Source organism: Oryza sativa, chromosome 4, assembly GCF_034140825.1.
Source record: "Oryza sativa Japonica Group chromosome 4, ASM3414082v1".
In the NCBI taxonomy this organism is placed as follows: domain Eukaryota; kingdom Viridiplantae; phylum Streptophyta; class Magnoliopsida; order Poales; family Poaceae; genus Oryza; species Oryza sativa.
Genome location: NC_089038.1, coordinates 34,075,900 through 34,088,256, shown reverse-complemented (window position 1 = coordinate 34,088,256; position 12,357 = coordinate 34,075,900). Strand labels below are relative to the sequence as shown.

At 40.5% G+C, this 12,357-nt stretch overlaps 2 protein-coding genes across 3 annotated transcripts; both read right to left on the bottom strand.

Annotated features, from left to right (window-relative positions):
* Nucleotides 1–66: 66 nt before the first annotated feature.
* On the bottom strand, nt 67–2,653 carry LOC4337266 (uncharacterized). The gene has a single exon (XM_015778110.3). It carries the CDS (start codon nt 1,944–1,946, stop codon nt 660–662), a length of 1,287 nt encoding a protein of 428 aa, XP_015633596.1. The 5' UTR covers nt 1,947–2,653; the 3' UTR covers nt 67–659.
* Nucleotides 2,654–4,833: 2,180 nt separating this feature from the next.
* Nucleotides 4,834–10,701, bottom strand: LOC4337265 (putative glucose-6-phosphate 1-epimerase). Of its 2 annotated transcripts, none has more exons than XM_015781248.3 (9): nt 10,493–10,701; nt 8,120–8,194; nt 7,678–7,734; nt 7,426–7,586; nt 7,127–7,267; nt 6,775–6,877; nt 6,587–6,686; nt 6,216–6,476; nt 4,834–5,135 (listed from the first exon to the last, which is right to left on the bottom strand). In XM_015781248.3, exons 1-8 carry the CDS (start codon nt 10,649–10,651, stop codon nt 6,238–6,240), a joined length of 1,035 nt encoding a protein of 344 aa, XP_015636734.1. In that variant the 5' UTR covers nt 10,652–10,701; the 3' UTR covers nt 4,834–5,135; nt 6,216–6,237. The 2 variants fall into 2 exon arrangements, with proteins under 2 accessions (XP_015636734.1, XP_015636735.1); XM_015781249.3 differs by lacking the exon at nt 4,834–5,135 and adding an exon at nt 5,160–5,563.
* Nucleotides 10,702–12,357: the final 1,656 nt, after the last annotated feature.

Below are 12,357 nucleotides of genomic sequence, written 5' to 3'. Positions count from 1 at the left end.
ATAATTTTCATCAGGAACCCATTCGTTTAAGGTGATAAAGTGAGGATCACAATGATAGTGCACAGCTTGGCCATAAACATATCTACGTTTTCATATCTGGAGTGAAGATGGAAACATCTACCCACTCCCAAGCAGACAAACACATCAAGGGAGAGGAGAGGTCTTAGAGATCTAACATATAACTTTCAAAAACACAGTTACAAAAGAATTTAAATAAAATTAACGTTCAACATCCCTGAAATTAGTACTGAAGATACCTAGAAAATTTTGGAATCAATAATGTACATCCTGACCTAGAAACTTACAGAACATTTTCCTATAAGTTACAGGACAGCTCTTGCATTTTGCTGTCTTCTGTCCCCTTATGCCAGATGTTACATAGAAGTTGGGACTTTTGGATGAACAGTCTCCATCTCAGGAGAGCTAATGAGGTCTAAGCAACGTCAACGGAAGATATTCTTCTTTATGAGGGCATTTATCAGGAGAAAAGAATTGGCTTTCTTTCGCTGCAAATCTGACAGCAGAATTCTGCCTTATCCCCAAATGCGCATCTTCTGTTGCTTGACTGCAGTATAATCGCTTCAGCTCAAATGTACATCAGATGGGCACCAAAAACACATTGGTACAAAAAATCTATTTGAAATAGCACTTTCCATCTGTCAGTCATTTTCTTCTGGTGAACATAAGCATATCTTTTCAAGGAGGACTGGCCAGTCCTCCCCGAGCTGTTGAGGATTTAGCTGCATAGCTACCTTGAAATCATCAAGGGAGATCAAGTGGTGATTTCTGATATCATTCGTTGCTCCGGATGGTCCACTGCCTGATTGCATCTGAACATGATTTGGCAACCAAACACCATTCATATGTTTTCCATATGCATGCTGCTTGTACAATTCCCCTTTTCTTGCATCACTTTGAACATTAGCTCCTATTAACTCAACTGATGACCTAATCAGGTTCTTCAAGTACTTGTCCAAACCGTTATTCAGAAGGTCAGCACAATCCAATGTGACACCAGCTAGGCCCAGTGACTCTGCTGTTTTCTCCATCCGCCGATGCAATGCCTCTGTATTTAACAATTCACGATGCTCACAACAGCTGGTACAGTGATCCTCACCTGCACTAATTAGTGGTGGTGGTAATTTCCTTGCCCCGCCCACACTCGCTGAACAAAAAGGAATTCCAAGTGGTGCCCGTACAGGGCTATTCGATGCTTCTGCAGAATGATCCGAGACATTGCTCATGCTTCTTCTCAACTTGATTATGTTTCCAGTTGGTGACTGCTCCACACGTTGGTGCTTTGCCAATGGCTCTGCAGATTCATGTTGAAAATGCACTGATCTCTTGAGGTCAGAAGAACTTAGGGTGCCATTCTCTGGTACTGCCGCACCACCGTGAGTAATCTGGCTGTGATTGGCAGAAGCATCTACCCTACAACTCAGGCCCGTGCTTTTCATCCGATCTTTTGACTGATGATCTTGCATTGTGCTCATATGCCTTGACCCCTGCATCTGTAATAACCTGATGTCCCCATTGCAAGAATTCAATGCTTCGCCGGGCTGACAAACCTTCTTCACTGTTGCTCCCACAGACCTCCCAACATCTGGTGCTGGTGTTGGAGGTGGACACTTCGCATGGTAGGCGTTGTAGAGAACTGAGCGTATCAGCTGATTATGCACTCGGAGGTTCTCTCTCCCCAATGTTTGGAGGCACACCTTGTCGAAATCCGCCTTGCTGAGCCTATTCGACAGGTAGCCCTTCAAGTAGCTGAAGTACCTCCTTGACCTGTCAGGACCAAGCCTCTTCTCCAGCTGAAGCTTCACCTCGCGGAGATCGATACGGCCATTCTGCTGCTGCGCCTGCGGCTGCGGTGGAGGAGCTGATGGCTGCTGCTGCTGCTGCTGCGGTGCAGCGAGCGGCCACGCCTCCTCCCTCACCATGTCCATAAAATCACCACCCCGGCGAACCCCAATATCGGATTCAGAGCACAGAAACCACGAATCGGTGACAGCGCGCCGCACCAACCCAGCTCGGATCAAACCACTATGGCCTCCGTCGCCTCCTGCAGAGCGCGAGCCCGTAGCCCAATTCCCAGCTCGCCAGCCATGGAGGCGATCTCATCTCCGCCGGAACCACACCAATCGCCGCGGAAGCAACCACCCGCCCCGGGAGCGGTGCGGCTGGCCCGAATCAAGCATCCAGGGCGGCGAGTCGTCGGGCGGGAGCCAAATTGGATTACCCACCCAAACCCTAGCGCAATGGGGGCATGATCCCGACCCCGGCGAGCTCCGCCCCGGGCCCGCGCCGCCTGGATCTCCGGCGAGGAGGGCGACCAACCGCCTCCCACTCCACGACCGAATCGAATCCGAGAAAAACAGCAAGAATTGGAGCTGACCTCGCCGAGGGGGGCAGCAATTGGGATTGGCGGAATCGGATTGGAGGACGCCGCCGCCGCCGCGAGGAATTCCGCTTCTGCTGCTGCTGCTGCTCCCCCGCGCGCGCCGGAGTGCGCGGATTGCTGCTGCTGCTGCTGGTGGGGGAGGTGGGAGATGGGTTCTTGCTTCCGTTTGGTTTGCTTCTCTCTTCTCTTCGTGTTCGTCTTGGCTTGGGCTGGCTGGCTGTCTCTCGCTTCGTGTTTTTTTTTTTTTGGTTTGGAGTTTTTTTTTTTTTGGTTGGGAGGGTTTTTTTTTTGGGCCGTTGAATTGGATTTGATCGCGGAGGCGACCCGAGAGGGCGGGAGGGGGGGGGGGGGGGTGCACCGCAGCGAAGAGGGGAGAGCCTTTTGGCTCCCGGCCTGTCTCTCCTCCTCTTTGCGGTATGTTGTGTGCCAGTGTGCGTGTATTGGTCAGTGATTAGTTGCTGATCTGCTTCTGCTTGTGATTATTCAATTTCGTTGTTTTTGACTTTTTTTCAAAGTTAAACCACTTAAGTTTGTAGAAAAAACAGTAAAATTTTCAACGGAAGATAAATGTATTATGAAAATATATTCAATTATTAATTTAATGAAACTAATTTGATATTGTAAATATTACTATATTTGTCTACAAACTTAGAATAGTTTGACCTTGACCAAAGTCAAACCGACTTATAATCTGAAACGGAGGGAGTACTCATTTAAAATATACTCCCTCCGGTTTCATAATTCTTGATGTTTTGGACAAGGTTAAGGTCAAATTTTTGTAACTTTGATTATCAATAACTTTAAAAGTATTTAGTTTAAAAAAACTAGAACAATATATATAGATTTGTCTTTCAAAGTATTATGAGAAAAGTAAGCATGCATTTATTTATTGTGTATATTATAATAGAAAAATAAAGTCAAACATATATTTTGGAGACCGTATCATTGTCCAAAACGTTAAGAATTATGGAACCGATGAGAGTAACTATTTTTACAATTAATATTTTATACAAAATATAAGTATTATATGATGCATTGGATTTAATGCACAGTAGTCCAAACATTTTTAGCCCTAGGGGGAGAGTAAGCAATTCAAAATTTTACCATTGTGATGATTAAAAGAGAATATTCTCTCTTATATTTATTTTTTTATCCAACAACATAGAAATATATTTATAGGAGTGTTTAGGAACGAAGGGAATACTTGTCACTTCAAATACTTGTAACCAGTAATCAAGTTGTTTCAACTTTCATCACTGATAATTTTTAAATGGTCAAATTAAGATGGACGAAAGCTTAATGTTTATATTTAAAATGCAACATAATTTGATATAATGCACCTTTTCTAAAGTATTTATATATTGTTTGAATAAAAATGATAAACAATCAAAATTCAAATATAAATAATGGTTGGAACAATTATTTAGGAAGTGAGGGGTATATCTTATGCGCAATGCAGTATAAGCCGATACAAGTTTTGATGCACTTGCTGTAGCTATACCACCGAACACACCCGGGTATATAACTATATGATCATTTCTGATTCTGAATGGGAGCATGAACTGCACCGGATAGAATTTACATTTCAGAACAGTAAAATTGTTTGGAGTATATGTACATGCGGTACATGTATGTTATGGTAAACGTAATTTTATTGTTTGACTAACTGTATATCTTTTAATCAAAGTTGTAAAAGGAGATACAGTATTATCTAGGAGTAAGTACGACTCACGTACTAATGTACTGCTGTACTCCATCGCGTTTATTTAAAAGGAGTCTAAATAAGTCCATCGCGTTTAAAAGAAGTCTAAATAAGTCCATCGCGTTTAAAAGGAGATACAGTATTATTTAAAAGAAGTCTAAATAAGCCCATCGCGTTTCCTCTTAAGGTTAAAGGTTAGAAATTGATCTGTTAAACGGAATTTTGTATCACAAGTCATGGTGGATCCGGATAACAACATATCATACAACTCCATATTGAAGTTAACATTATTCTCAACCAGGCAAATTTTGGCTATTAATGTTTATGAAAATGGAACAAGCACGAGAAAGAAAAGAGATAATCACATAATTAGTCTAACCATAATTTAATTTGGTTCGACAGAAATTTGTGGCAATTCATTTTACAACCGCGTTTTCATATCAACTTGGAAAATTAATCAAAACACGGCGATCTGGAGCTAACTCTAAATAGCTGACGTTGATAATGTCCAGCTTCGCTAAACACCAGATACTTCATTTTCTCCTACTGCAATAACAGCTACCCTGAAGCATCAAGGTGACTTCACACTTCTGCATCCATCTCCATCAAGAAAAAGGTGTTCAAACCAAAGTACAAGCACAGGTAAATTATGGATCCAAACAAGTCCTGGTTTTAACCAAGCTCAGAATGTTTATACCTCATATGCACGTTCGTAGGACAGGTGACTACGTTTTGTAGGTGTACTATTTTACTTGATATTAGAATGGAAAAGGTGCCGATCAAAAAAGAGATACAGTATTGATTTTTATTTTACAACCCAATGAGATGTTTCTCACTTCAAACATGCATATACAGGGTATTAATACCGACCCGTCCCCTTACGTTATGTAGATATCAAAACGTAAATCAATTTTGAAATTCCTCAGTTCAGATATGCATGCCAAAAAACAACAAAGATTTGAATAGAATGGAATAAACGTTTTGACACTCCTTGTTGCCAATGTCCCTTATGCATATGATATAATAGTCTACCTACAACAAAAGAACATGCCAAGGTCAGTACAAAGCAAGTAAACAAAATTTTAGCGAAATGTGCGGTGAAAAAATACATGTACATGCCCAAAAGGCCAAAAGTGCAGAGTTTACAGCATCACTTCATTCACAACTGCAAGCAAATAAAACAATAATGCGCACTATTTGGCATCCCCAGATAGTATGCAGATGCCATTTTAAGTTAGCCTCGAGTCTCCCCTAGGCCCTAACCCCTGATTTTGATACCCTGAAGGGGAAAAGACTGAAGGGTAGGTAACCCATGAACATGCACCATTCCTTGCTGTTTGAGATTGGTGCAAAATGCCCCCCATATATCTCTAGATTGCAGATTTAACTCCAATAGGAGACACTTGATGATAGCGCAACAGCTTTCTTCACTGTTAGCATTTCCAAATATTCTCTGTCTCCTTCAAACATTACAAACGCTAAAATTTCAAAAATTTGCAGGTACTGGACTACCAATTATGCATGAAAATCACATTAAAAGGAAAAAGTCAGGCATGGTTTTAAATTTCCGAATCTCAAAGCACACTCTACAGTACAGATAGAGAGAGTACCCACCAGCTCAAGCACAAGAGCTTTTTCCTTGTTAATATAACCTCCTCACAAAAAAAACTGGTCTGCTTGCCGTCAAATTCTGGGTGTTTATGTATATGCTAACTGACCACAGACCACTCCAAAGCCGGACACTTGAACTGGTCTAGATATCACAATTACAATGCATACTCTGGCAATCTGGCACGTCACCTAAGAATTTCTATAAATAATGGCAGGCTTCCACAAGAAAACAGTACGGAGATGATTAGATTAAAAAAAGGATTCTCGTCAATATAATATGGGCTATGCATGGTACATGCCTATTTTCTATGTAAACTATGTTGAAAACTTTATGCAGGACCATCATACGTCTTCTAGTCTGCATGCAATACTATGTAGACATTTTTTACATAGGACCATACTACTAGAAGAATGCCGCTTACTTGCCTGCACAGAAATTTACTAATCTATGTTCACAACTCAAAGACAGGACCAAGTCTGATACTTTAGTAGAAATGTTACCTGGACAAATATCCACTAAGGACTAGCTGATTGAGTCCTCCGGGACACTTGAATCCTGAAGAACACGATCAGGATCCAGCTGACCACTGTAATAGCTAGATGGGACAGCAGACAGTTCCAACTTTCCAGTCCACTCCTCACCAGGCTTCAAAGTAATCGGCTTTTCTATAGCAGCTGCCTCCACACAGACCATGCGTTTATATTCGTCATCCCCAAAGTCTGACATAGCCTTAGCCTTCTTGTCCCAAGGGTTCCAAACAACTACAACCAGGAAATAACCAACACAATCCATTTTTTTTTCATTTATTATAACAAAGATAGTTTATTATGGTTGTAACTTGTAAGCAAATAAAGACCATCATTGACTGTACCAGCATCAGGAAGGCCACCTTTCCTCACAACAAATGTTCTTTTCTTCTCATGATCAATAATGGCAATTTTTGACGGTGTGCCCAGATATATTCTGTCCAACTGTACAATAAGTTTGCATTTGCTTCCTTAGTTAGAATGCAAAGAAAAATGAAGGATAGTGTAAGGTTCAAATGTTTTGTTAACGCACTTCAGATTCAAAAACAATTGCATCCCCTTGTTCAGTGTATCGATTTCTCTCTTGTAAGTTGTCTAGGTAATCCAGAGTTTCCAGGCCTTCTACTCGCACCTCGCTGAAATATTAGCATAAAGTTATGCACAATGAAGAAATTGTTTCTGTATGTCTATGGAAATACATTTGAAATGGAAAAGGAATTCTTCATTGTGGATAAACATACAGAAACATTTTCCATTAATTAAGCCCACATTTTAGACAAACATATTAGGTGGATAATAAACATGATCACTTCCAATACTGCACTGTGCCTTTGAAATGAATTTTTCAGAACTGATGGGCTTTGTCGAGAGTTAAACAAGTGTACCTGATATCAGATATTGAAAAGTATGTGTGATATGCAAATGTAAATGAGAATGGCTTTCCATCTGCATTGGTATTTCTTATACGTGAAGTCAGCATCAGATCTCCACCAGGTCCAAGTGCAACTCTCAGACGGAACTCGTAACTGAAATAAAGGATTTGCTTTTACTGATCCATGTGAACAGCTACCTTGTCTTCTACTAAAACAATTATATGATAAGAAATAGAGGGAAAAAAACTTTCAATTATCTTACAATGGTAATTAATTTACTATTAACATGTAATTATTTAGTATATGCCCACCTATGTGGCCAGATCTTTAGATCTTCTTCAGTATGCGTAAGGATTAAATCGACGTAAGCTTTATTAGAAGTTGGTACTGGAAATGGTGGTGGATCATTTTCAACACTCCAGGTCCTGTTCCTTGCAAAGCCATGTGGGTCCAGATTTCCGAAGTTGGAAAACTAGAATACGAAGTACTGAGCAAAATTAAAATTTGAGAAAGCGGAAGAGATTACGAGCAAAAAAAAAATGCAGGAAAGGAAAAGCACGGACCTGAGGAAAGCAGATTGGTATCCCTCCACGTATAGCTTTTGGAGGTTTGAAAATAGCCTGAGAGAACACAGGCATCAGCCAAGCAACTCTTAGGCAATTAAAGAAATACATGGAATAAAAAAATCCAGTAAGATTCATAATCAAATTTTATTGCCATGTCGAGGTCAAATGAGTAGCAGGGATGTGGCAATACAATCTTTGTCACATCATTACCACAAAAACATAAGGTGGACGATAACAAAGAGGTACATGGTTTATGAGAATAGGTATGCATGTCTGGATGATAATGAAATTAAGGGTAAGGATCATATTCTACCAGTTGAATTAGCCTAGTATCAGTCTCTCAGACAGGCTTATGGTACAGCCAAAACAATGATGGAAGAATTTTAGAGGCACTGAGATGTGCCCAATTGCCCATACTAAAGATAGGAAATAATATCACCTTATTACTAACAAAAAGCAGCTCCTCTCCATGCTCATCTTTCCATGATGTGACATGGCCGCCATACAGGTACACCTGAAAGCAGCAAGAGTAGAAATACTAAATAACCATATGTTTGGACTTTGGAACAGGATACATACAAGAAAAAAGAAATAAGTCCTATGTAGCCAGGACAGAAGCAAAGAACTAGATATATATAAAGAGATGAGTCACAAAAATGCACATGTGGAGTTCTAATGAGCTTATTATGCTGATTAGCTTTTGGGGCATGTCCTTCTGATGCCCATCCACTAACTATGTTTCTGATAATCAATAACTATTCAGAATGATATAATTTCTAGTAATTCATATTCTTGATACCCAAATAAAATAAATATGTTCAGTGGGGATATCTCCTATTGTTCCCATAAAAAAATCGATAGATAGATGTATTACAATATCTTTGACCAATAGATAGATGTACTATAGTATCTTCATTTTAAACTCAAGAATGAATAGTTTAGCTTACTGTTATTTTGTCAAAATCAATGTGGAAGTCTTGGCATTGAGCTTCCAATAGTCAGACCTTATGCAATAGCACTATAGCATATATGCCCATGATTTACTTAGCTCCATATGCCTTCTTGGTATACATCTGATTCAACAAACAACATGGGCTTCTTGTTATACATCTAATTCGCCAAAAAACATGGGGCTGGCCTAGTTAATGTCAACAAGCGAACATCCAACATCCAAATTGTAGGTGAAGCAAGTTTTAGGATGAGTTCTGGAAAGTCTAAGTGGGATAATAGGTATCGGATGAATATAGGAGGATATTTCCTCAGTAAGGCCGACTAGTTGAGTCACAAGAAGACCAGGACCAGTAGCAAACATGACCAGTTAGACACCGGCGTATCGTTTCTCCATCAACTCAAACCATCCTCTGGCGTTCTCACCTCTCTTCTACCAGTGTTGATCCATGAGCTTCTATCCGTATTGGACTGAAAATAATACCATGGCAACAGCACAAATGGTGGCCCTGCTACTCATCATCAGAGATAGCATAAAGCAAAGTATGCAACTGGAGGAAAAATGAAAGAGGCTCCTCAAGTGACGTGATGAATGGTAGCATGGGCTCCATCCCACCAGTTTGGCCTGATAACATCCATAATTTCTATGGAATTTGCGTCAAAAATTATTTCTATGGAATACGGATAATACGATTTTGGAATCTTGTACTAAGCGTACACCAAACAACATAGTAGCTAGATATTTGACCCACAAATCCAGAAGCTACAATAAAACGCCCATGATATCCATAACATCAGCCAAAGAAACAACTCGCTTGCCAAAATCGCTATGCTAAGATCGAGCAGGCTGTGTCACTATCATTTTTATATACCTCCTCAGGTAAAATTCCATCATTTATTGTCTCCTAAAAGGCCAAGTGCATGAGGTCCCACAATCCACTCTTCAGACTCTTTAGTCTTTAGCAGCTGAGATAATCATGAAAAAACCTATCTTTCTTGGGTCTACCATTTTAGGCCAAAAGAGCACTCTCAGGCTGTAACCAATATGAGGCATCCGCGTACCCAACAACAAGAAGTGTTGATTATAAAGGGTCACTAGCAAGAGTATGAAGATTTTCTTATGTTGCTTTTTAAGTTGACTAAAAAAAACATTTTATTGCAACTGAAGTGTATACCCCCTCCCTGCTAACCTGGATTTTCCTCAGACCCCAGATATGAGTAAATTACCCCTCTATAAAGAGAATGTTCACCACCCTCATGTGTTCAGGGGTTATAGAAGCACCATTGTACACTGTATTGAGCCATTTTTATAATCCTATTTGTTACTCCCACCATTTAGTTTATAAGAAACGCACATAATTCATTGTATCTGTTGATCAACGGTTAGTTGAAATATTTATATGTCTATGGATAAGACAGTGGTACCAACAGATTCATCATGTTCTAAAGTACTTCCACTGTTTCGCACAATCAATATGTTGCAAGGGGAAACTAGAGGTCAAAGGTCAAGTTTTGACAATTGCGCCTTACAAAAAAAAATAAAATAAATGGATGATGTATTTCCAACCACAACTCGTCAATGGAGGCAAAGTGAGAAGGCAAATACTCTCCACTCTGAATGCAAGAGACCCAGACTGATTTCAGAACACCGATCTGTCGCCTACAACGAGTCGAACCACAAGCTTCCCGGCAATCAAACCACTCCTATCTCTCACCCAAAAAAAAAAAAAAAACACTGCAAGAGTAGTACTTGAGCATGGTAAGCGATGGGAACAGCAGTTGAGCAACTACAAGCAGCGCCATGGATCTGCGGCGAGATCTGACAGCTGAATCGAGAGAGTGGAGGGGGCAGTACTAGTCTTACCTCGGCAGAGCTGCCTCGGACCTCCCGGAGGACGACCTTGTCGAGCCCGTTCACGCCCTTGCAGGTCACCACCGGCCCCTCCTGCTGCGGCTGCGCGGCGGCGGCGGCGCCCTCCTCGCCTGCCCCTCCGGCCGCCGACGCCGACGCCGCCGACGACATCCCCGCCTGAGCAGTGGAGGTGGAGATGGAGATCTCTCCTGGGGAATTTCGCGTCACTGCTCGCTCTGGGGACTTAAATAATTATTCTCGAGATGCCTTTTCCTGATCGCGATTTTTTCCCCTCCTCCTCCCAAACTCCACAATTAAAAAACAAAAAACGCAAGCTTTAGTCTCAAAAACGCAAGCTTTACTTTCTCCTAGAAACGCATGCTTGCGACGCGGGGAATTAGCGTTGCTTTAACCGAAGCAAAAAAAATATTCCTCATCGAGAAGCAGCAGCAGCAGCGTGTGAGGTGTGAGTGAGCGAGTGAGAGTTTATACGTGTCTCGCTCGAAGAATTTGGCGAGATTTGGAGGAAAAGGATTTGATTGGGTTTTGCTTTGCTGTTGCGTTCTGATGCGCTAACCGCTAAAGGCGATAAAAAACCTTGGCGTTTCTTCGACGCATTTTGTCGGTGTACAAGCCTTTTTGGTGGTTTCCATGCTGTACAATCGCAACCTGCTGGTTTCCCATGTAGCATATGCTGTGAACATCAGGGATACACCCCCACTGATCGCTTGTTGTATATGCAGAATTAACCTGTATTCAGATAAAGAAATGTCTTGCAAAGTAATTAACTGATTTCAGATAAGGTGCCGGTTGCCTGAATTTGGCTTTGGTGTTGGAAGGACATAAAGGAAAGCCGAATGGTACGTTTGATTTGGATTATTGAACGGACTATTAAAGCGGATTATCGATTTGATTTAGAAATTTTAAGAAATAAACATGATGAATAGTTTAAAGTGGTCCAAGTAATACAGTAGAAAATGTTTTTTAGAATGTATTTTTTTCAAGCATGAAATTAATAGTTAAATAATATGATGAACAAGTAAAAAAAAGTATCATATGCACATAAATCTTTTTGTGTGCACACCACCTAACAAATTTCACTAAAAATTCTAGAAAAAATATATATCTATAATTTTAGTAGTATTACATATATGTATAAAGTTTCATCTTCAAAATCATTATATTTAGTGAGTAAAAAAAACAAAATTCAGATACATTTATACTCTTAAAATTGTCAGAATTATCATCTTTTTATTAACGTTAAAATATAATAAATTTGAGGCTAAGTATTTACACATAGGTGTAGTACTGGAAGTACATAAATAATTGTTTTAAATTTTTGATAAAATTTATTAGTTGATGTGTCTGATGTGTACCCGAGAAAGATTCTGTGAGTAGGATTACAAATAAAGCATATATAGCTCTTTTCCCCCTGTCTTGTAAATTAGTTATGTAAGACGATTTAGCACACTAGCTTTGACCAGCAAGCTGTGTGCAGTCATAGGATCATCGATTGTTCCAACATCGGATGATAATAACAGCGTGTTACTTCCAGTAATCTATATACTCCATCTGGCTAATTAAGACAGATAGATGGGTTTTGATCCAGTGATGTTAGCGGTGACTGACGCGGGCGCGCCACGCCGCCGTCAGGTGACCGATCGATCGATTGCTCGTACGTCGCCGTCGTCATGATGCGCCATGGGTCAATCACTGCCTGCCATCATGGTGGGCGGCCGGCGCCGGCGACGGCGACCCGTAGATCTCGATTGACCGATTAGCCGGACAATTAGTGCAGTATTCAGATCCATAAGCCCATTTAGAATTTTCGCTTATATTTATACTTATCAGCCAAAATTTAAATTTAAATTTTTAAT

Coding starts and splice junctions, on each gene's coding strand:
- LOC4337266 (XM_015778110.3), bottom strand. CDS start 1,946: ATGGACATGGTGAGGGAGGAGGCGTGGCCGCTCGCTGCACCGCAGCAG.
- LOC4337265 (XM_015781248.3), bottom strand. CDS start 10,651: ATGTCGTCGGCGGCGTCGGCGTCGGCGGCCGGAGGGGCAGGCGAGGAG. Junction 7,735..8,119: donor TGCTTTTTGTTAGTAATAAG/GTGATATTATTT, acceptor GTGTTCTCTCAG/GCTATTTTCAAACCTCCAAA. Junction 6,477..6,586: donor AGGTGGCCTTCCTGATGCTG/GTACAGTCAATG, acceptor TCCTGGTTGTAG/TTGTTTGGAACCCTTGGGAC.